At 32.3% G+C, this 23,907-nt stretch overlaps 3 protein-coding genes across 12 annotated transcripts; 2 read left to right on the top strand and 1 right to left on the bottom strand.

Moving 5' to 3' along the window:
- On the bottom strand, positions 1-23,907 carry LOC119838264. Of its 4 annotated transcripts, none has more exons than XM_038364122.1 (14): positions 23,771-23,907; positions 23,307-23,505; positions 22,809-23,003; positions 22,476-22,586; positions 22,031-22,084; positions 21,339-21,447; positions 20,586-20,703; positions 19,859-19,994; positions 8,315-8,454; positions 6,387-6,505; positions 3,962-4,116; positions 3,244-3,373; positions 1,860-2,035; positions 1-1,170 (listed from the first exon to the last, which is right to left on the bottom strand). In XM_038364122.1, exons 2-14 carry the CDS (start codon positions 23,470-23,472, stop codon positions 1,055-1,057), a joined length of 1,725 nt encoding a protein of 574 aa, XP_038220050.1. In that variant the 5' UTR covers positions 23,473-23,505; positions 23,771-23,907; the 3' UTR covers positions 1-1,054. The 4 variants fall into 4 exon arrangements, with proteins under 4 accessions (XP_038220050.1, XP_038220052.1, XP_038220051.1 ...); XM_038364124.1 differs by having other exon boundaries at positions 22,064-22,084; XM_038364123.1 differs by having other exon boundaries at positions 23,779-23,900.
- On the top strand, positions 9,174-11,781 carry LOC119838266. Its single transcript, XM_038364134.1, has 3 exons — positions 9,174-9,453; positions 10,998-11,137; positions 11,530-11,781. The coding sequence occupies exons 1-3, from the start codon at positions 9,224-9,226 to the stop codon at positions 11,733-11,735; spliced, it is 576 nt and encodes a 191-aa protein (XP_038220062.1). The 5' UTR covers positions 9,174-9,223; the 3' UTR covers positions 11,736-11,781.
- Positions 14,832-18,342, top strand: LOC119838265. 7 transcript variants are annotated; one of them, XM_038364131.1, is made up of 4 exons: positions 14,832-14,935; positions 15,995-16,159; positions 16,378-16,547; positions 16,820-18,342. In XM_038364131.1, the coding sequence occupies exons 1-4, from the start codon at positions 14,898-14,900 to the stop codon at positions 17,011-17,013; spliced, it is 567 nt and encodes a 188-aa protein (XP_038220059.1). In that variant the 5' UTR covers positions 14,832-14,897; the 3' UTR covers positions 17,014-18,342. The 7 variants fall into 7 exon arrangements, with proteins under 7 accessions (XP_038220059.1, XP_038220057.1, XP_038220054.1 ...); XM_038364129.1 differs by having other exon boundaries at positions 16,817-18,342; XM_038364126.1 differs by having other exon boundaries at positions 16,805-18,342.

Here is a 23,907-nt window from a genome sequence, read left to right as displayed (position 1 = left end):
CTTTTTTAGATCCTTTATTTGTGCAAATAAATAAGAGAGAAACACAGACACAGTAATGTCAAACATAATCTAATATACAAATAGTTTCAATCAAGACAAACACAAACAAAAATTACAAAACCTTCAATTCGGTTATGGCAAATAATATAATACAAACACTTTACGTCAAAAAATGGAAATAAGTTGCATACTACTGCTGGAGTACAAAAATTCTATTCGTTTCTACATTGTATAAATATATTAATTCTAAAAATGTAAAAAGAATGTGTTTCGTGTGATTAACACAATCACTTAAATAGTTGTAAATAAAACATTTCAGGTGACTAGACCTGTTATAAACAGCCAAAAATCTACTTTGGTTTTAGAATATATTTCACAACGAATTGGTCAACATATTATGTAATATTATCTTATAAATAATAAATAGGCCGTAATGGCAGTGAACATATAAAATTCTAGACAAATTCTAAGATTAGCTCTAACATCTGGCAATGTGTTAATACAAAAACAGTGCAAATACTTAGAGAAATAATAATTATAGTAGTAGCAGGAAAGCCCGTAAGTTTACTAATAAAAATGTAGTCGCATAACATTGCTTAAAACGGAATGCAAGAAAAAATTGCGGGACCTAAGATCTCCTCTTTATTTTGAGCCCTGTTTATAGAATAAATAGTCAACTTTACAGGACACCTATAACAATAATTAATGTTCTCAACATTATAAATATCAAAGGGGAGACAACAACATATTTTAGGTGTATAAATTCAAAAATGTGTATAAACTATTATCAACTCTATAATATAACAAATTGGTAAAAGATAAGGCAAGTCAACCTGTAACCTTCTATGATAAATATCGTACATAAAAGATTTTCAATCTTCTACGTTGTTTCTATGTTAGTCTCATAGGACATGCTAGTGCTACAAAATGGAGATTACTAAATCTACTCTCAATAAAGTGTATATGTACTAAGAAATCTAATGAAATATCTATGATATATAAAGGCAGAACGATGGATTGATGCTATGTTATTAAAATGGTTGCATTCTCATTTTTAATCTGTGGGCGGGTCCATAGCGGCGATGATTGTTTTCATGACAGCCGCAGCCGTCAAAGCTGCGTGAGGTTGCCATTCTTTACCGCGGGTACCATCGCGATAATCAGATATACCTGGAATGTTTATTAATTAATTATTATTGACTATAAAATGTACAACTATGTCATAGCGGGCAACTGAGCTGGTGGTTCGCCTGATGGTAAGCGATCACCACCGCCCATGAACATTCGCAAAGGTTGGGCCTCTGCGAATGCGCTGCCCGCTTTTTTGGGATAAGGGAAAAGGAATGGATTAAAGACTGGAAAGAAGGAATGGACTGGGACGGGTGAGGAAAAGGAAACGGGCCCCCGGCTCCCCCACTCACCGCACGAAACACAGTGGCATGCCACTATTTCACGCCGGTTTTCTGTGGGGGTGTGGTACTTCCCCGGTGCGAGCTGGCCCAATTCGTGCCGAAGCGTGCTCGACTCCCAAAATAAACTCCGTGCAACATAAGAAATAATTAACTTTTCCTTTAATTTTGAATGTGGGAACAGTCAATTTTGGCATAAGTACATTTTAATGTTTAATTTTATACCAACAAATGATTTCAATATGAATTAATGATTTTTCTGTATAGTATGATATAAAGTTGACTGAATAGAAACTTTATATCAACGTCGTACATAAAGGTGGAAATTTGCTCCTGCACCGAGTGTGTATACGCGCGTACATTCGAGCGCGCGCGCACGTGTTTATATGTGTGTTTGTGTGTGTGTGTGTGCGTGTGCGTGTGTATGTACAGCGAGTATCGCGCACGCACCTCTAATGGAGACGAAGCAGTCCTTCCTGTTGCCGACGACGCTGTCGAGCACGGCGTCGAGCTCGCAGTCGTATGCGAGCGCCCGCGCGTGCGCCGCGAAGGCCGCGCGCGCCTCGCCCGCGCCCGCCACCGCGCGCCCGCCCGCCACCGGCGCGCAGTGCACGCGCCCGCCGCGGCTGTATTATAGCAACGATTCTAATATGGCGGTGCTTATCGTGTTTATTTATTTACTAACTTTTGCGCCCTCTTTAAATACAGAATAATAAAATAGATCTTATACATGTAAACCCTCTTTTTGAATGATTCCATGAATCTAAAAATCCCATTAAAATCTTCCACAGTTTCATAGGGACAGACGCGGCAAGCGACTGTGCTTTATACTATAATATTCCAAGGGAGCATTTTATCGGGGTAAAAAGTATCCTATCACCCAAGTCAGCTCATACCCTTTCTGTATACTTAATTTCATCAAAATCCGTTCAGTAGTGATTCTTCATTGTATTGTACAATGTGATAAAAAAATAAAGGAAGAAAACCTCTTAACACACTAAAGAAAGATTGTACAAATGGTGGCCTTATGGCTCAAAACCATGTCAAACACAAAGGACAAAACACACCCCACTAATATGGTTCGGAAGCCAATTTATAATTTTATGATGTCTATTTATTTATGCTTTATTGCTCTGGATGGAATTACAAATTGAGATTATCACAAATGGCGGTCTTATCGCTACATAGCAATTTCTTACAGACAACCGCGTGTTTTCAGCAAATGTTCTCTCGCTTGCAGACGTGCACGTCTATGATCACTCTCTCTCTCTTTATATTTGTAAACGCAAATACAATGCGATATAAGCTATATAAGATTCTTTTTTTGATGCATCGACGATATTACGTTATACTAGCCGCTCGTCCCAACTCTGACCCGGTAGACCCGGGATAAATAAAAGCCTTCGGACACACTCACAGAAAAGCGTGGCTTTCTAATTGTAATAGACCTTTTTTTAATCGGTTCAATAAATTCAGCAATTACTCCCTACAACGGCAAATCCTCACACATTGTATAATAAATACTTTCGAAGACGATAGACATATTTTATTTTGATTTTGAAATTATAGCATTGAAAAGCTTTGAATGAGAAATATTTACATTTTTTTCGGGTGTCCCTTAGGCACAAAAATCCAAAAAGAGTAGAAGTAATTCCATTGCTGTGGTGGGATCACGGGTGGCCGAGAGACTAGTCGTTGCTACGGTCTGACAAAAAGACGCGGGTTTGAATCCCGTCTCGTGGCCAATTTTTTTTAATTTTTTTCAAAATTTCTCATATATCATTTTGATCTGTGTGTATCCTAAAAAAAAAAAGAAAAAGAATACAAGTCTCACATGTGATCGCCGGAGGGTGCTGGGTGAGACACTTCGATGAAGGCGCCGTCGCCCACGTCCACGCACAGCCGGTCCGTGCCCTGCTCCGGCGCATCCCACCGCCCGGGCACACCCTTTAGACGAGCGAGACCTGCGAAATTATATTATTTTAAAAATCTATATCTATACGTATATTATAAAGCGATAGAGTTTGTTTGTTCGTTTGAACGCTCTAATCTCGGAAACTACTGTTCCGATTTGAAAAATTCTTTCAGTGTTAGATAGGCCATTTATTCAGGAAGGCTTTATATGTACCACGGGCGAAGCCGGGGCGTGGAGGGCTAAACCTATTACTACTACTTCAGGAAGAGTTAAAACAGCTTTTTTTGAACGATTCATATAAAGCCGGGCTACATTTGAAAATTAAAAAAAAATCTTAGTAAACGTTACGTGTCACATTGTATGTTCATGATGGACTTCTTTACTACTTAAACGATTTTAATCAAATTAAAAGACAGGACTACCCGGGCAGAGCCGGGCAGCTAGTTTCTAATATGTATTATAAATCAGGATAAAAATATTCGATCATTTGAGTGTCTTTTTATTAAGTTAATATACAGTTTTAAGTAAGTTATATACTTGTTTAATTTTTAATGATATTTATAAGATCAATGTACGCAATTAAATTTAAGAATGAATACCTATTAATGTCGAAACTAAAATGTTCGTCCATTCTTACCATCTTGTACGTATGATGTCCACAACCCGTTAGAATTAGCAACTTTAAGGGCAATGTCTTGCAGCAAAAAGTTCATTGGCTTGTACGGCTTCACCTCATAGTCCCAGCCACCCTTTTCATTTCGTTCAGCCTTTTCGCAGAACACGTAGACGTATCTGAAATATGGCAACACTTAAAAAGTATATGTAGTATACATAGTGACTACTTATTTAATTATCTGTGGCATAGTGTGTAATTTGTAGCGTGTATACATGTAAACTGATGGAAAAAGGGCATACAAAGTACAATTAGTTTTATTTAGGGTTGACATGCATGTAAACTGTTTCAAAAAAACACGTAATAGGTCGAAAGGAAAAAAAAACTTCGTTACGTACGATTGTTTTTTTTAATGTTTATCTAGTTACGGCCTTTATTTATGTATTAGTACACAGTGTATTAGTCACAGAATTCTTACTCGTTTTATCTTAACATAACAATGTAATCTGATAAGTGTTGTAAAGAAATTAAATATTAGTAATTATCTGACTTCACTTAAAAACACTCCTTGAGATATATTTTTCAAGTATTTTTTTAAGTTAAAAGAGGTTAACAGTACCTATTTAAATGTAATTTTCCTATTAAAATTATTTTGTCTAGGTACTTGGAAAAACCTTTCTATAGTTTAAGTATTTATAGGACCTTAGTAGTAAAAGAAATATTTGATGCTTTTAATGAAATACACAAAAAAGTATCTTTGCATTATAATTGTTATGAATCTAAGTCCAACGAGGATACACTTAAACAATACTTATACAGGACATGCAAGCGGGTGCATATTTATAGTCGTTACAAGAAAACAGATAATCCTCAATGTTACTATGAATGAATATATTATAAGGTAAATTCCCAGTCGGAATATATCACGTTTCGTCGCCGGTGTGACGTGCGTATGCGCCTGAATGTGATCTCACCAAGCACCTAGCAATTAACCTAACGGCAAGGTCACGCGTAACATAATTAACCGATTTTCCGTTATGATTTGAAGAGTCATACAACTTAAAGTACCATTGACTTACATTATTGTACTAATTGATAATACAATGTGAAAGTAGCTTCGTTATCTCTTTTCACCCGAATCGGTAAATGGATTTGGAATATTAAGACAAGAAATGTCTCCAAGACAGCGTAGGTATATTAAATTAAAAAAAGAAATCTGAAAAACTGCTTAATTTGTGAAAATATCGACAATATATAATGTATTTTTATCGTAAACACCTACAAATCACTGAAACAGAAGTGGGTGTATTTGACCGTATGCACAAAAAGGTAGCATCGACATAGACATATTTATTTTCATTAAAGAACGATACCGTTAAAAGCAAGCAATTGGAGATACAATATTATGTTATATTCTTTCAAAACTTATAAAAGTATACTTGTACTCTAGTAATAGGAAGTTATCTTTATTGACGACCTTACCTTAACTTTACAAAATATTTGATTAGTGCCACATTAAATATATGGTACGGTGATTACAACAACTATTGTATATTGACGATAATTTTACCCAAGGTTTTTCTTTTTATGGCGTTACCGCATTGCCTATGAACCGTTTAAATCGAGTGGGACGTTTTTCAAGGTAATTTTATACGTCTCAAGTTACGATTCGTGACAGATTTGTTTTTTAATCTCTCTATGGTAGAGAGTATATATGTAACTTTTCAATGGATTACTAAGTTCTTGACTTTCATTGATTAACTTTTAAATCAGTTTGTTTAACTTCAAAAGACCCAGATTCTATTTATAAGTAGGAATGTAATAACGGTTATCAAGTGGACGCATTGATTATATATTTTTTTGCAATAATACAGTTGAATCACGAATACATTGTGATACAGGTTCCAAATAAATTTAAGGCAATATCCGTTTGGACAATGGCGAAGGCCGATGTCTTGTAAACGGCTACGATCAGGTTTTTTTTCAAGCAGTTTATCTCTTAAACAGTAAATAATTGTGACTAATAAAAACAATACATACTTAATAGTTTTGTAGAATAAAAAATATGATATTAGTTATCTTTTTTGAGTATAGTGATAAGTGAACTTGAAACTTATTTGTATTTTTACACAATACGCTTGCTGATTAACCCGGCGTCAGCAGGCATAGATTTTTCAGAATGTTATTGAGGAAGGATGTTGTTTATGAATAATATTATAAACTCGAAAGTTTGTAAGAAAGTTTGGATGTACATTAGTTACTCTTCCATGTGAAAACCACTGAGCGGATTTTGATGATACTTGGCAGCCATGTAGCTTATATATATATACCTACCAGAATAAAATATAAGCTATAGGAATACTTGCAATTACCCTCGGGATCATCCGCGAGTCGCGAAGCGGGTTAGGAGCAGCTAGGATATAAACAAGCTAATGATTAATTAACTTACTTATCAGGCAGATCCGCGGCCGGCGTGGACACAACCACATCGCCGAGACGCACGTGTTTCTTATAATCGGTGTAATGTGGCACCCCTCCACCGACTCCCACCAAAAACACATATTCCACCTAAAACAATAATATGTATTCGTAAACCAAACATTAATACCAGGAATCAATCACATTTATCTATACCTAGAGAGTAATTTGACATCTTTTGAAATAAAGATCTTATTTATAATTGGTTTCATTAAACATTTGGAATAACGTCCGCCGTCCGTATTATATTTTGGTTCATCTTAAAAAACCAGAGTTTTTTTCCCACGATTATCCCAAATCAAATATCAATCTAAACATCCCTTATACCTAATAATACTTTACAATTCAATACCTATGAATAATTAGTATCTTAGACAATTAAGAATACGTATATCCATTTTAATTGAATACTATAACAACGTACGTACAATTATGTGGTTCCTTACTGGAAGCCAAAAAAAGAACATAGAATTCGGACTTGGCTTGAGCAATTCAATGCTCTAAAAATATCTCCAGACACTTGAACGTTGGAATGCAAATATGTTTTTGAAACATTTAAAATACTTACATTGTAAGTTGAAACGCGCCGAATGGATCTAAAATCGGAAGCTTTAATGTAAATAACATATTCTTGGAGTGAGTTTGATGCGAATGTAACAGCGCTGAGACGTTACACCTACAACCCGTATGCTATTTCATAAGAATGAAGCAAACATAACGTTTGATTTGTAAACACATTGACTCGGTTTTCATGCAAACGAACGGAAACATTGTACCTTGTTTTAGGAGGAAGAATATTTTCGTAGAATAAACAATACGTTGGTACTAACTACGATTCATACAATTTGTTTATTTCCATTTTCAAAGTAAAAGCATACAACACTAAATATTTGAAAAAAGGCTTGCTGAAAGGAGGAGCTGTTACTAATTGCATATCCATAAATGTAGATATACGCTCTTTGGCAATTCTTGTATTTTTTTTTTAATTTACTTTCCTTTTAAATATAACAGCGCCCTAACGTCATCGATGTTTGTTAAAGTGACGAATCGTGACTATCAAAAATTACGCGACACTATAATAGGTCAATAACACAATTCATTGACCTGCTCGGTCAAATACAATTAAATTAATAACTTCGACATTCAGATCGTTATGTAATTATTGTGCGCCACGCGTGACGTCATCAGTGTAGAGATTGAAGATTTTTGGAACATTTTTTTTATATTTTATTGCTATACACATCATCACAGCCCATAATATGTTCCCACTGCTGGGACAGAGGCCTCCTATGAGGGTTTAGGCCATAATCCACCATGCTGGCCAAGTTCGGGTTAGCAGATGTCACATGCCCTCGAATTTTTGATTCTCAGACATGCCGGTTTCCTCACGATGTTTTCCTTCACCATTTCGAGCAGTGATGATGTTATCTAAATGTACAGATAATCGCCTGGTGTCGAACCCCGACTTAACGATTTGGAAGTCCGAGGTCCTCACCACTGAGCCACCACTACAAATACTATACACAATTTTATTGAATATGATTTTTATTACTTAGAACATACTATAATTTATTGTACTATTATGTTAGTGACAATTATTGTAGAAGCTATTTATTATGAGTACTATATAACAGAAGTAATTCGTAACGGGAAAACCCCGCCATCCTATAGAGAATAGATGCACGATCCACGGATAACTACGTAATAATGAATTATTTTTTTATTATTTTCAAATTCGTTTTCTACAACTATGCTTGTTTGCAAGTCAAAAAAAAAAACTTAAAAACCATTAAATATCTCAATTGGATATCACGAATTCGATGAACTTATAATAATAATATAATACTTATAATATTATTTGCTCAAGGAATCTTCATTGTCAGGAGAAACTGAATTTACCTTTTGGAAGATACCGAGTAATCTCGTAGTAGTGTTACCGGCTGCGGTCATGGCCTCTCTAGTGCGGCCCACAGAGGGCAACTTGGTCGTGACCACACGATGCGCACCTATCGTACCCAGGGTGTACACATTTGATTCACCTGAAAAAAATAAGAAGGTTTAAAAATATCACTGCTGACTAACAACTAAAACATCTTCATTCATTCGTAAAGAAGGAAAATCCATTTCGAATTGACAAAAATTTATTTTAATTTTTACTGGTGTTATTTTTGGGAGTCTTCTTTTAGGTCAAGAAACGCTTCAGAAGAGGCGTTACTTGACACTCTTTGACCTGCTCTGGGGGGATTTCGTAACGTCATCGATCGTTCTCTCCTTATTTCAAGTAAGATTTTCTAAAATGCTAGTCTCAAGCGTAAGTGCGTTGGATTTTTTTTAAAGAAAAAAATGCTCAGTACTTATATTTACGACTAGCTAAGACTAGTATTAACGATTTATAGACGAACGATTTATACTTGCGGAAATTTTAAAGATATCGTTTCAAAATTTGTGCACGGTTTAATTATATTTTATTAAATAATTGGTAAAAAAATACGTGATATTTGTCGAGACCTCCTCTCCCCGACGTGAGATTCAAGTGTGATTCAATTCAACCCCCTCCCCCCATTAAACGCCCAGCGCAATTAATGAATGTCCCCTTACCCCTTACCATATTCGTACATTATCCAATAATCGTCGCATTACCATTTTTAGACGGTAAAACATAAACTATCTGAATTTGAATTTTTATACAACAACATAGCCAATCATCATTGATGATTCATTTCTAAGTTATAAGAACAGATCACAATAATTCATTTGAAGTAAAGCACGTACTATTATATACTCTTCGATTCGATGCCGTAACATTATATGCAAATAAATAAATCAGAATATTGTGATCAAACAATGGTATTGAAAGTTTGTGATGTTGTGCTAGTGTTATGTGTTATAGTGTCCGATGTTGCGAATGTGCAAGCACGAAGAGTTCACAAAATATTTAACAACGATGTCAAACACGACATTAAGGTATTTAAGATTCCTACGAGTCTACATGACGGAACTATTATAACTCTATTTGGGAAAATAAAGTTTACCGAAACGTAAGTATTTCATTCAGTAACGTAAAAGTCGTAATGCTAAGCAATGAGTTAATCAATACACAATGGATACAAAGAGATAATAATAAATCATTGATTGATGATCACACAATATTTACATAATTACAAAATGAATGACACTCCCAAAATAGTAAAAACTGTATTTCAGGTGAGTGTAACTTCTATGATGATAACATCGAATTAGAAGTCACTACCACACAAATAGTTATTACCTGCATAGAGACATTAATATACCACTTTATAAAATAATAGGGCCATAAATATTTAACTAGCTGTGACCCGCGGTTGAAACCGCGTAAGTCCGTATCCCGTAGGAATATCGGTATAAAAAGTGCATATGTGTTATTTCAGTTGTCCAGCTATCTACGATGCAAAATAGTATTATTATTCACCAATAGATGTCAGGAAAAAAAACACGAATATGACATTTTCTAAAAAAGATTCCTAGCTAGATCGATTTATCGCCCCCGAAACCCCCTATATACTAAATTTCATGAAAATCGTTGGAGCCGATTCCGAGATTCCAATTATATATATATACACAAGAATTGCTCGTTTAAAGATATAAGATTAGAATAATGCGTTACTTATAGTGCCACCAACTTATCTTCAAAATGGCGCAAAAAATAACTAAAAATGTTTAATTGCCATTGTTGACTTCAAGTGCTTTAAGTGTTTTATTGCCATCTTCCTAAATATTAATTGTTCAGCTAAGTGTGATTTGGCACAGCTCGGAATTTAATTCTAAAGCTTAAATATAAATTAAAAGCTATACTGAAGCGACGGTGACGACAATACTACAAATAACTATATTTTTCTATACAAGAAAATTTATAAAATACACGTTAAGGACTCTTCAGGCTTCCTTTTAATAGAATTCAAATGTCATTCCATACAAAAACAAACACTTTATTATATATCGTAAATTACATGCAAATTGACCTATCCCATTATTACACGCTTTTTATTAGCTTCACCTGTATGTTTGTTTGTAACCGACTTCTTTGGGCGCGATTTTGACCCACTTTAAACGGCCAGATTTCGTTCAAACTTTGTAGATTTATTGAGGACCGATGACAATACACTAATTTGATAAAATAATTCCATTTTTCAATTTGCAAAATATGATAAAAGCGTGTTTTTTAGTTTTTTTAAACTTATAATATATTATTTTCTAATATTATTGACCGCGCGAACTCCATTCTATCTATCACGACCGTGTCTTATTGTGGTGAAGATGACAGTCGAGAGATTATTATTTCTAAGAATTACTAGAATTAATTAAAAAAAAAAAATGTGAATTGACCCACTTGCTCTTATAGAGATTATACAAGGAAATTGTGTAATGCTTCTTATCCTAATCAGTATGATAAGTTAGATTGTTAAAATTATTGTATCGTTACCGATCCTCCGTCCGATTAAAGCGGCTAAAAATCAAGAGATCGTATTGGGTTCCCCCTGTAAAGGTATTTGGTGTTCCAATAAATAAATAAATTCCTACATACATACTTGATTTTCATTCACAGGTTACAAGTGGATTTAAAAGCGAAAACAATGAGCGAAAACATTTGCAGCTTCATATTCAGCCCAAAGGATGGAAATGTCGTCGCTATGTCACAAACTCTTATCCTACACAACAGTTCGTATAACGTAAGCCACATTACAGGTACAATATATGATTCTGTATTAACCATTATTTAATATTTACTAGTTATATTGATGTGTGGTGAACTAACCAACTCGTAAGACTCAATGATTGTACCGATGTCTTGAAACTGGATATGAATAATGTGTATTATTAACGTTTAAAGAATATTATTAAAACATGATTATCACTTGTCTGGTTCACATAATTAAAGCTCTATTTTATTTACAATTAGGTAGCGTTGTGAGAAATATCTTCCCATCCTACTATTCTACTTCCTATCCTACTTCCTACTTAATATTATAAATGCGAAAGCTTGTAAGGATGTGTGTGTGCGCAGCTAGTAGTTCATATTTCTAATAAGTATTTTTATAAATATTTTGAATACAAACTACATGTAACATCGTTTTCAGATCTTGTAACGTTCTCCATAAGATGGATAGCGACATCAAGAACACCTTCAAATTCCGATATCATATCAATACTATTTGAAAGCAATGACGCGGGTGAAACTTTTGTCGAACAATGTGAATTTCAGTCGCTGAGCCTAATTGACGAAATCAACGTTAATGGTTCTGCGCATATTCAAAGGCTGAGCTTTGACTATAAAGAACAATAAAGCTCAATTAAAATATACGTGATAGAAGAAGCTCATGAAGTGATAAAACCTCTAGTCATATTTGAATCTTGTTAAGTTGTTAATAATATGGTGTATTCATTATAATATAACTTTATTTTTTGTGTTTTCTTTACATTACAATAAGTATGTATTTATGACATTAAGTGGTTTACTCAAACGTATTTATAAAGGGACTGTCTCTGAGTGGCATGGTGTGTATAATCTATACATTCCAATGTCTATAAAGTACGATCAAGTAGTTTAGGTAATGTAAAATCATGCACACAAGAGTTTCCGAAAAATTGTGATCCCTAACGTTCTGCTCACAATTTAGCGCATTATATTTCGATGGATTATAGTCTATGGATTTAACACCGTTCTATTGTGAAATGGGATTTCGATATGATAGGACAGTTTAGATTCAATTTATTTATAAACCACAGTTAGAGGATTGCGCCCATAACCCTGTAAAAGGTGATGCAGCGAGTGGTTGAGTGTCACAATCGACCTATTTAATTGAAGCGCAATTTAAATTAAGGTGTTAATGATATTAATGTTAAGTTATTTTAATTAAAGAGATTATTAAGTTAATTTTAATGCCAAAAACAAGCTGAGTAAATCGGTATTTATGTCATTATATTCATTCAACGGTATTTATGTTAGTACATACTCAAGGTGGGGACCTTGAGGATCTAAGGGAATAAAATAACACCTAAATATTCCAAGTCAACCTCACCTTCGCGCGGTACATCCTGTTGAACAGCAGACGAGGCTCTGACAACCGGACTATAGAGGTATTACCATCCATATAGCATAGCTAAATACAAATGGCCGGGGATGGGTATTAGCATCATTGGTTCGAGAAGCTGTGTATTGCTGTTGCCAACCCGCAAGCCCAGCGTGGCTGACTATGAGCATTTAAACCTACATGGAAAGCACATTCAACCACAGTTCCCAGTTCCCGGTAGACCTATTCACGAAAGGATGGATTAACGACAGAGCTCCTTAAAGCAGATGGAGCTCCGATCCTAAAAGAACCATTGGATCTTTTTAATTCTGTTCACTTCACTGCTATAGCACATTTTCATCCTCTTCACAGTAAGGCAGATTGTGCAAAAAAACAGAGCCCCAATCAGCCGCTGTGCATTGGTTTTGTGGATTGTGAAAAGGCTTTCGACTGCAACGAAACCTTATCTGTTTTGGAATCCTTGCAACGATGTGAAGTTGACTGGCGATACATCCAAGTGTTGAGAATACCAGACACAGATTCAAATTTCATAAATCTCAAGAGCGCCTCTTCGTGACCGTTACTTTGGAGTTTAAGTATAAACCGATTATCGACTTGCAATCAGACGACATCTCACCGCGAAGACACCCTACCAAATCAGTTTAAAACACCTATCTACAGACTAACGAGCCGTACTGAGAATTTCTGAAGTGGTGCATATACAGAACAGATAACTTATTTTAACATATACATATTTTGCTTTTAGTAAGAAATTCCAATGACGAATACCATTATCATGAAGCACAATTTTAGCCTTATGCAGACAATTGAAATTGGATGTAACATATACTAACAGGAAAGTACCAATACGCAAGTATTTAGTTATATTATTTAACAGTCTTAAACAAAGCGTTTTGAGAGGATATTGTGCTACATAATATTATATTTCCGAAAGCCTAAAGCCTGTGTGTGTGATACACGAATAATTTTTCTTTTAGGTACCTTACGGTTTGCAGTTTATGATGATGATGCTACTCGTGAACAATAAATTTGAAAGGTAGGTGACCATATTATAATTTTTGTGTATATATATTCATAAATAAAATTTAACTAGACTCACTACCACACTCGAAAATATCCGAATCAAACTATTTTGATAAAACTATATTGAATGTAACATATACATTATAGATACATGTAATGAAAACGTAGGTATATGTTGCCAAAAAAACCCAGAATTAATAAAATACAACAAATATACGGCAACTCTTTCTTTAATTTCCTCAATAAAAAATAAAAAAGCATCATTTTCTTATTTGATCAATTACCTATTTATAGTTTTTATTTCCAAATGACAAAACTACTGGCGTCTTCAGGTTGTTTCTATGGATAGACGTAGTTAAAGGATTTCCAACGAAATAAATTAATTTGAACAAAAGTCGAATATTCAGACGATAGTGGTTCTAGCAATGTTATATTACGACGTGTGTTTATTAAATCTTTGATGTTGTTGTTATCTTTTCACCCAATTACCAGCTGATCGGACCTTTGATGTTTGGTACAGAGATAGAATCTGGATGGTGTCACTCGCATAGTACCGAGTACTATGCGATAGTACCCAGTACCACACGAGTCACGCCTCGGGTTTTTTAATGTAATTTAATCAATAAAACACTAGTAAATAAATAAAAAATTCACTCTTTGTTTTCCTATTAGATATTAGATGTCAATCTCTGTTTCGCCCGTGGTACATATAATATACCTAGCCTTTATCATAAAGTAAAGATACAGCTTTCAAATGGTGAAAGAATTTTTGAATTTGGTCCAGTAGGTTTTGTGTGAAAACATTAAAACTTAATACAGAAACACAAATGTTTCCTCCTTGCAATATTACTTAAGAATTCACACAGATACGAAATTAAAACATGCCAGATCATCTGTTAAACGTCCGCATGCTAACATTTCCCGAAAAGAAAAAAAGAGTAAAAATTTTTATAATTAATAAAAATAATATAAATTGGGATATCATGGATATACATACACACGAAGCGATACTGAATATATATATATTTTTTTAATAAAAGAATGTGTTGTTAAACTATATAGCCCCATATAAAATATATTTTAAAACAATAGTTAATTTTAAACATGAAAACTGTTACCTAACTTTTTTGATTTTACAAAATAAAATATTTTGTAAAATCAACAACTGAATGAATAAAATTATCTCACACCTGAATTTTAAGGGAATAATAATCTTAGTACTTATCATTCCCCTTTTATTATCGCAATATAAATTACGAAAAAAACCCACTGACCGTAACATTATTTATTCAGCTACGCAAACGATAAGCAACCACTTAGAATATCTCCTTGTCAGTGATGAGTACTATTTAAAGTAACAAATTATTTTTAAAAATACTAATAATAGTAATATGTTCATGATATCAACAGAAGGCGCCATTAAATTAACGTATGTTAACATTATATTACTCTGTTATAAGCCAAGACTTCTTGCGAACCGTAAGACAGTATTATATTACTTTTTGTTGCGAACTATTCGTGTACTGTAGCGCCTGTAGCGGTACAGTCAAGCTGACGTCTTAAAGAAACGAAACTGTGTTCCTTGTGTAGTGAAAATTTATATTCAAGGTGTTGTAGTTAAAACTATATATAGCTGTTAGTATGCCAGCATGTTTGTTTTTGTCATTACGTCATCTTTAACCAGGCATCAACATTCCATCTAAAATCTTTTATTGATTCGCCTTGATAAATCTTATAAACAAGCTGTCGATTCGGGTTATATTAACGTTTCTTTTTTGGAAAATAAGTGCCTAGTTATTCAGTATGTTAAAAGTGTGTTGTGAATGTATTTTTGGGTAAGATTTTTAAAGTTATAACGAAATTCGGTAAATATTATCAAATTTATTTATAAAAATAAATCATATTATGAAATATTCAGACTTTAAATACGCATAATATTCAATGTCTGAATTCAAATTTTATCCTAGGAAAGCTGACAACATAATCTAAAAAGTTATACGCACGCGTAGGAATCTCATGAGGATTCGAATGTCAATGTCAAATTCTAAAATCCTGTTTCAAACAAGGTTACAACCAAAGAGCAGTATGATAATACGGGTTAGAACTTAAGAGTTAATTATCAACAGAACGAAGCGAAAAGAAATACCGCTTTAAAATTATGTGTGTTTTGCCATAAATATATAATAAATGTGCTAATTTTATGTTAAATGTGGATTATGGGCACTAGCTACAGGTAATGGATTTATGCTCAACTTGGAGTAATACGTTATTGCTTATTTTCGATAATACTACGGGTACTATTCGAAGTGAAGATTATAAATTCATTTTTTTACTAAATATTATTACACCTTTTGTGCATTATGTAACATCTTTTGTTGAAATATGTATTACAAAGAATATTTTTTTATACATGTATGAATGATTTACTTCACCTAGTATAAGTAAAGGTATAATAGCACAAATCAATATTTTTATTATTTAACCACAGCAATGAGACACGGGATGAGGTTGTTTATGGAACAACAATCAACGGTCAAGCACTAGGAGACATTATGGCAAATAGAGAAAATGAGGTCATTTTTAATTTGCCTACAAAGTTGAAGCATGACGATGAATTTGAAGTTATTGGATATATGACCTCCGACCGCAAAAAGTAAGGCATTGAGAAATTTTGAAAAAATAAAAAAAATTGATCACAAGGCGGAATAAATTTTTTCTATTCTTTCAAAATTTCTAATTTATAAAGCATTTCAATGCCATAAAAACTAAAAATTAGAAGTAAAGCATTGTTAAGGCAGTGCTAAACATTAATCAAATCATGATAAATATTATAAACAACTAATTAATTTACCATTTCTCTATATATTTCAGGTTAATAGTATCATTAATTACAGGATCATATGAAATAGACTATAACAATGTTGCCTGTGAAGTGGAATTTAATTTCACAGGAGATGAAATTGTTAAAATAAGATATATAATAAATGGTGAACCTCATGAACAAACAGTTGAAAATGTTTCAGGTTCAAAGTTATTGATTGGTATGTATTTGTATTCTGAAAGTAGTTATTTCAATTGAATAAAAAAATCTGCCAGTAGTGATTGAATATTACATTATGCATTATTTAATACTAATAATCAGTTGCATCAAAAATCTAAATACACCAATATAGAGAGAATCGTTACATTATTATTTTTAACCATATTTTGTGGTGAATGTGATTTTAATGCTTTACTTTTTGAACATAATCATACACTATTTTTAACTATTAAATGAAAAACAAATTTCGCATTTAAGAATTTGTTACAGAAGAGTATTTCAAACTCAAGTTCAAAATAAAGAATTCATCAATAATAATAACCATCGGTGCAAGGAAAGAGGGTGAAGGCGAGCAAGGTGAAATCTTTTTGGAACATTTTGAATCACGTCATAATATTGAAGATATTAGATTTTTAAGTCTGAGTCATGATATACACAAAGTAAGTAAGTTAAATTTCTCTTTTTGATACTGATACATTAACATATTTATATATTATTATAAGAGACAAATAATGAATGTTGCCATTATTTATGACATTAAAGATGCCTATAGACCTCATGTTTCTTATTTATGGGTAACACGTGTTTAGCAACAAAGTTGAGATGACAAGTTGAGAAGTTGCTGGGAACATATTGTAGGCAACATCGCATAATGAAGTTAATACATAACATGTTGGTAAGAGCTTGTCTGTGGAGTGTCAACAACTGTTTATCAACAACTTTTGATTTTGAAGAGTGTGGATGAGAGGACAACCATTTATAGCCATGACAGTTGGTGCAGAACAATGATTGATATCATCATTTGAATAATTTTAGTAATGCAGGCTGCTATGTAGGCAATGTATATTGATTTTTCAATGTTTCTAGCAACATTCTCTGCACTCGTCAAGAATATTGTGTTACTGTTGCTCAACAAATATTTAATATGAGGCTTTACAAGTATCTTAATTTAAGATGTGTGTTTATTTGTGGGGTTTCTTATACCCATATATTACAATGATATCTAAGTATTATTTTTTGTAGAATTAAGCTTAAATAGAAATATTGTATAAGCAGATACAAAAATCCACGTTATCGTTATCGTTACGTAGTATTTACATGTTTGAATATCAATAATATTATGTAAATTAGAAATATCATTTATGTTTTTATAATGAAGTACCTACTGGTATTATAATTGTTAAACCCTGCATTAATATGTCAAAGGAATGAATTATAAATATATCATGATAATGTACCTAAGTGTATCTTGTTATATGAATCTGACTTGAGTTATGGAGAGAGAAATAAAAATTATTTCTTACAAATAACCATACTTTAAATATGTGTGACTGTTAAATTTTAATAATTGTTTAATATACATTAATACTCGTGTCCTCATGGCAGAATTGCATTTAAAGATAGGAGCATGTTGTCGTGTGCATCTGGTCTGAGTTTTTAGAATAATCATACTTCTAAGTACATACTGAGTGAATTGTATTATAGAGTAGAGCAATGATATTGTTTCTGTTTCGTTGAAAATTTAATCTTTATCAATAGGCACAAAGACACAAAAAAGATTTTCATACCACTTAAACGTAACTTGCCTTTTTACAATATTTATAACATTAAACAACTCCCCATTTTTGTGTTTCCTTTAAGGTGGTATATATACAGTATGGTATATATATAGATGTTAAAATGTATTATTTTCAATTAATCTTATAATTTATAATGTTATAATTTGATTGTCATGCCAATTTCCCACCTTTGAATTGTATAGTGTAATAAAGTATAGATAAATAAGTTTTCTTTTATTTTAAACTTGTTTAATTTTCCTTTCTTCTATGGCACCAAAATACAATATTCGAAATAAATATTTATCAAACGTTTATTTAGCTTATCAATGATTGAGTTGGTGAAATAAGTAGGTGTTCTCAAATCTGGCACATCTTTCGAGACATATATTGATGAAATGAAATTTATGTCAAAAAAAACTAATGACTACCTACTTCTTTATCTGCTAAAAGATCGATCAATATTTGGTTTTAATGTCTCAGAAACGATTATCTGTAACCTCTTCACGCTCAATTGACGATATGGGACATTATACAGGATCATTTTTGTTTTTTGTGTCACTACCTAAAAAATTTATGTAGTAAAAGTAGCCTGCGTAAGCACCGAATGATCTTACTAATATTTTAAACGCTAAAGTTTGTAAGTATGTAATATAGATGGATGGCTATATGTATAAATGTTACTCTTTCACGCGAAAACAGCGTATATCTATGAAATTTGGTACATAGATTATAGCCTGGATTAGCACTTAGGCTACTTTTTCCCGGGTACCACGAGAGTTACGGCTAGACTATGATAATTTCAAAAACACGGAAACATATCAACGAAAATTATACAAATAATTTCAGTAACATTTGAAAATGCATCGTCTAATTTTCAAATATATCGCCGATGCACATGTTCTTTAACGTGATTTTTAACCATGTACTAGGATTGCACTCTGAAGTCTATGTGCATGGCATAGTACCTAAGTTCTTATAAAATCTAGTCACAGAATAATAAGTACAAGTAGTCTAGTCCTCGAAAATATGTGTGCATTGTTGAAACAACTATTTATTTTGAGAACGTGTCCTTAAACAATTAAAATATCATATTTTGGATGTATTCATCATCAGCCTATATTATAATATGTTCTCAATTCAGCGGACGAGGACCTCCTATGAGAGTTCAAGCCATAATCCATTACGGATGCTAAATTCGGGTTGGCAGATGTCTCATGTTGTCTAACTTTTGGTTCTTCGCCATACCGGTTTCTTTCACCGTTTCAAGCATTGGTGATGTGAATAATGTGCAAATAAATTGAAAAATCAATTAATTTCTCGCACGCTCGTCCGGTCGCGAACACCCGAATTTTGGGTAATAATTAGTCGGAATTTTTAATAGCAAAAATAAGCACTGTGGGACAGGTTATCTAGGCGCTAGGCCTAGGACTACAAGACTACACAATAACATATTTTTCGAAATGATTGCTATATTTTAAAAAATGCAATTAATACTATAACCAACATTTATCTCCTTATTTCGCAGTAGGGTAGTAAGAAATATAAGAATTTATTAGTATTAACTTTATTTAAGAATTCATGATTATTCTCCATCTCCCAGCTATAATCAAATGTTGACCAACACCACTTGAGCTCATGGCTTATTTTAAGCAGCGCAAGAATTTAAGGACATGATCAATTCAGCCTATTCCTGTAGAGGTCTGGACACGGGACATGGGTTAAGCGCTTAAGAGACAAAATATAAAGAACTTACCAACAGTTGTATACCGAACATATGTTTCTTGGTTATCCATCATAGCATCAACAGCTTGCTTTTCACAATACAATGCTGTGACAACTGCAATTGTTGGTTGTCGGCCTGAACTTAACGTAGGCATTTGTTTCACAACCTAAACACAAAATTAATAAAGTGCATTTCGTGAATGTAGGATAATTCCAATAAACTTAATAATAAAAATGTTGTATGGAGGCAAACAACAATCATCAGCTACATATTAATTATAAATTATTGACATTTCCGCGCCATCCCTAAAGCATATTACAGAATGAAGTCTTATCCTCTAATAAATATTATAATACTATTCATTATTTTTAATTTGTATGTATCCGAGACTATGGATGACCGAACCCATCTCATGTAGGTATTAAGTGTATATATTATGTCGGATAAATTTCAAATTAGCACATAAAACTTGACCTAAAATAGAAGCTGTGGTACTTTTACCAAAAGCATTGTTAAATTAATGGAAAAAGAAAATTGTTTTTATAACTTCTGCATTGCTATAATACTCTAACATCCTCATAGTTTATAAAATAATAACTAAAGAGTAATTAACTCATAAAAAAAATTATGTTGTTTTCATCTATTTATTCCTATTTGTCATAAAATATTTGGTACTTGTCTATGTTGTCTCAAAAATTTGCGGACAATAGCTTTATATATTCTTTTATAATTATAATTTAACACAAATGTTACATACCTGAGTATCAACACTGTGTTGACGAATATATAAGCCATCTGACAGAGGACGAGTGAGGCCCTTCTCTTCTAACGACTCTAAAGCATCCTTTACTTCTGCTTTTGACCATTTTTCGGCACTATAAATAGAATAGGTTTAGTGGTTATATTATTTTTTTTACAAAATGTCCTATATCATCATATGTGTTTGAATTGAAGTTTTAAATCCTCTTCAAAGCAATTACCATTAGATAGACAGACACACCAAAGAAAATATGTCATAATTGAACAAAATATATTAAAAAGGATATTGTTGTAATAGTGAATTTGATGCCTTATTGATTTTTACTTCAGATACTTCTATTTAATAGCAGTATTTACATAATTCAAACAGAATACATCAAAACGAAGCTATTTCCCAAAATAAGCTTTTAAAAGAAAACAAAATATAATAATGATTTTTTTTTAAACAAAATATAGAACTGTTTTTAAATTTTAATTTTTAGTTTTATAGCATTGAAATGCTTTATAAATGAGAATTTTTGAAAGAATTGAATTTGTCAGAACTTAACAGAATTGTAGAAATTGTTTTCAAATCCTCAGAACTTGACCCAATTGAAATGTAACCACATGGCAGGTAACATCTTTCAAATAAATTAAGAATCAACAAATTCGGTTTACCCAGTAAAAAGTTATGAGGTAGCATACAAAAAATATAGTTGACTTGATATCCTCTTCCTTTTTTGAAATAGTTTAAAAATAATGTAACACTTACTTTACAAAATCATCAACGCTCAATGGATTTGGATAAGCGTTTTCAATCATATCTAGCACTCTCTGTTCAGAAAACCGAGTTTGTTGTGCAAAACTGTCTTCCATGAAAGCTGAAAATATAGAACTAATTAATATATTTTTAATGCATACAGTTATACAGCTAATAAACACTACATGCGAGTTTTATAAAACTGTACAATAACATGTGTATATACATATGTTGAATACTGAATAGTGGAATAGTGCTTGGGAAAACTTAGGAATAGATCAATGCATCAATCTACATGGTTTTATGGTTTATGTATACTGTAGCCTGAAGGAATAACTACGCAGGATGATTGTACCTTTTAATGAAAACTAATAAGGAATCTATTAAAAACAAATGTTTTATAGTCTGTTGTACTAATTTCAAACTATAAAATTCAAGTATATTTTTGTTGTGTTCTAGCTCCATTATAATTGAAAGGAAATATAACATTTACATATTGAAATGTAGAACTGAGTTATAAATTTATGTTTAGTTAATATTAGTATTTTTTGATAATTTGAAAAACAAATTTACTTTTAAAAGTTAATGCCTATTAGTTGCAAAGTTACTTAATAGTGAATAAAAAAATAATAATAACAATGAGTTAAGATGTTAAACTGTTTGACAGACTCATGCCAACACTAAAAATAAAATAATATACATACTACCATTAGAATATTTGTTTATAATATCCTTACTCGTTATCACACCGTTTGCCTCTGTGCCATATAAAATTAACAGTATTAAATATAATATAAATAATTATTAAAAATATTCAATTACATTTTTTTTTGTCATATAGAATATGAATAGATCTTAAATCCATTAATTACATTGTAGCTTGATTGTAATTACACAATAGCTTTTATGTTAGGTCTTATTGCATATCCACCCTTAACGAGAATGTTACAAATACAGAATACAAAAATTTGTGTGTGAACAATAATAACACAACCATTGATTAAGATATCTGGCTTTATAGAATGAAATTATATTCAGTTGTCATTTAATCAGTATTCATGAGCTATAAACTTTAAAGTGTGTATTCAACTGTAGATAAATCATATGAATTTATTTATGAAATAATCTAGTGAATTTCTAAGGTCTAACCTGGTGGTGGTAATCCACTTCCTTCTTGTCTGAGCTCCACTTCTAGCACTTTTAATTGGTGATACTTGTTCTGCATTAATTTTATTATTTTCTTGATGAACCCAACATAATCTGGAAAAAAATAAAAAAGGTTGTTTGTGTATTTTTATATATTAACTATTATAAAAAGGTTTCAAATGACTATAATTATCTAACTAGAGAAGTACCATGTATCAACATTTATGAATGTGTAGTTAGCAAGTATACTATGACTATTATTAGACAATTCAGTGGAAAAACAATACATTTACAATTAAATGAGAAATACTCATATGTATTAATAAATGAGCATACCTTTAGGAAAGTTCTGGGGACTGACGAGTTCTCTAAAAAATGCCTGAGCTTCATGTGGGCATTCGTACAATGAAACTTCCGGTTTGAACCAGAAACGCAAAGCCCGAGCCTCTCTGGTGTGTGTGCCATCTACAGAAGACACTAAATATACACAGAACTCCAATTGTGCATGACATGGTTCTGTTACACCATTTTCTGAAAGAATGATTAAGGTTATGTTAATTAAAAAACAGATGAAACAAATCAGTAAATTTTACTAAAATTAAATACTGAATGAGTAACTTAAACTAAATAGATATTAAATATTATGTGTATATGTCAAACTAATTGGCATTAAAAATATTCACTTAAATTAATTTAAGCTGGCCTGATAAAATGTTATCCATCGCATGTATATTAATTAACTGTATATTATTATAAAAAATAACAATTACATTATACAAAAGGAAAATAGCAAAATAAAATAGTTATCAAATATATTTGGTTTGATAAACTTACCATAAACTTTTTCCTTATTTATAATGATGCCTGTATGGTCTCCACCTGCTACATGTATTTTGTCACTGGGTTCTGGTTCTACAACCTTTCTCTCCACAATTAGTGTAGTTGATGTAGGTGTTTTACTTTTAGGAGTCATGACAACTTTTTCTTCAATCTCAGCCATTTTTATAATAACTTATTTTTCGCTAATGGAATCCTATTGAAAACAAATCAACAGTGAGATCAGAGATGAGTCATAAACTTTGTCCTTTTTTAAGTCCTGACGCGAACGTCAATAGTATAGAGCTTTTACTAGCATTTTTGTATGCCAAGGTTATAAATAATAAGAAGCTATTAAATGCACAGTAAACATGCAGTTCTTGTTAGATCAATGTATCCAACTTTCAAACGTAAGGGCGTTTGTGATAAGGTCGAGTACGCAGGCTCATTTTTCTTAGATCGAAGCAGAAAAATATACTTACAGACGAACCTTCTTTAAATAATAAATAGTTGTGAATTAAATATTAGCACCAAAGATATTGTGTTTAGTTTAAAATAAAAATAAAAGCTTGTAAAAAGTAGAGCAGTCTATTTTCAATTCGTATTTTGCCAATTGTCA

Source organism: Zerene cesonia, unplaced genomic scaffold (assembly GCF_012273895.1).
Source record: "Zerene cesonia ecotype Mississippi unplaced genomic scaffold, Zerene_cesonia_1.1 Zces_u002, whole genome shotgun sequence".
In the NCBI taxonomy this organism is placed as follows: domain Eukaryota; kingdom Metazoa; phylum Arthropoda; class Insecta; order Lepidoptera; family Pieridae; genus Zerene; species Zerene cesonia.
Note: the sequence above shows the minus strand (reverse complement) of the source record. Positions and strands in the feature narration are given on the sequence as shown.

What these genes read in the sequence shown, in the direction of transcription:
- LOC119838266 (XM_038364134.1), top strand. Translation starts at nt 9,224, where the DNA reads ATGCAAATAAATAAATCAGAATATTGTGATCAAACAATGGTATTGAAA. An exon ending in AAAATAAAGTTTACCGAAAC is followed by an intron (nt 9,454 to 10,997) that starts GTAAGTATTTCA and finishes TTTCATTCACAG; the next exon opens with GTTACAAGTGGATTTAAAAG. An exon ending in TAACGTAAGCCACATTACAG is followed by an intron (nt 11,138 to 11,529) that starts GTACAATATATG and finishes CATCGTTTTCAG; the next exon opens with ATCTTGTAACGTTCTCCATA.
- LOC119838265 (XM_038364126.1), top strand. Translation starts at nt 14,898, where the DNA reads ATGTTCATGATATCAACAGAAGGCGCCATTAAATTAAC. An exon ending in GAAGGCGCCATTAAATTAAC is followed by an intron (nt 14,936 to 15,994) that starts GTATGTTAACAT and finishes ATTTAACCACAG; the next exon opens with CAATGAGACACGGGATGAGG. An exon ending in AGGTTCAAAGTTATTGATTG is followed by an intron (nt 16,548 to 16,804) that starts GTATGTATTTGT and finishes TTCGCATTTAAG; the next exon opens with AATTTGTTACAGAAGAGTAT.
- LOC119838264 (XM_038364122.1), bottom strand. Translation starts at nt 23,472, where the DNA reads ATGGCTGAGATTGAAGAAAAAGTTGTCATGACTCCTAAAAGTAAAACA. An exon ending in TCCCCAGAACTTTCCTAAAG is followed by an intron (nt 22,587 to 22,808) that starts GTATGCTCATTT and finishes ATTTTTTTCCAG; the next exon opens with ATTATGTTGGGTTCATCAAG. An exon ending in TGTTCGGTATACAACTGTTG is followed by an intron (nt 8,455 to 19,858) that starts GTAAGTTCTTTA and finishes TATTTTTTTCAG; the next exon opens with GTGAATCAAATGTGTACACC.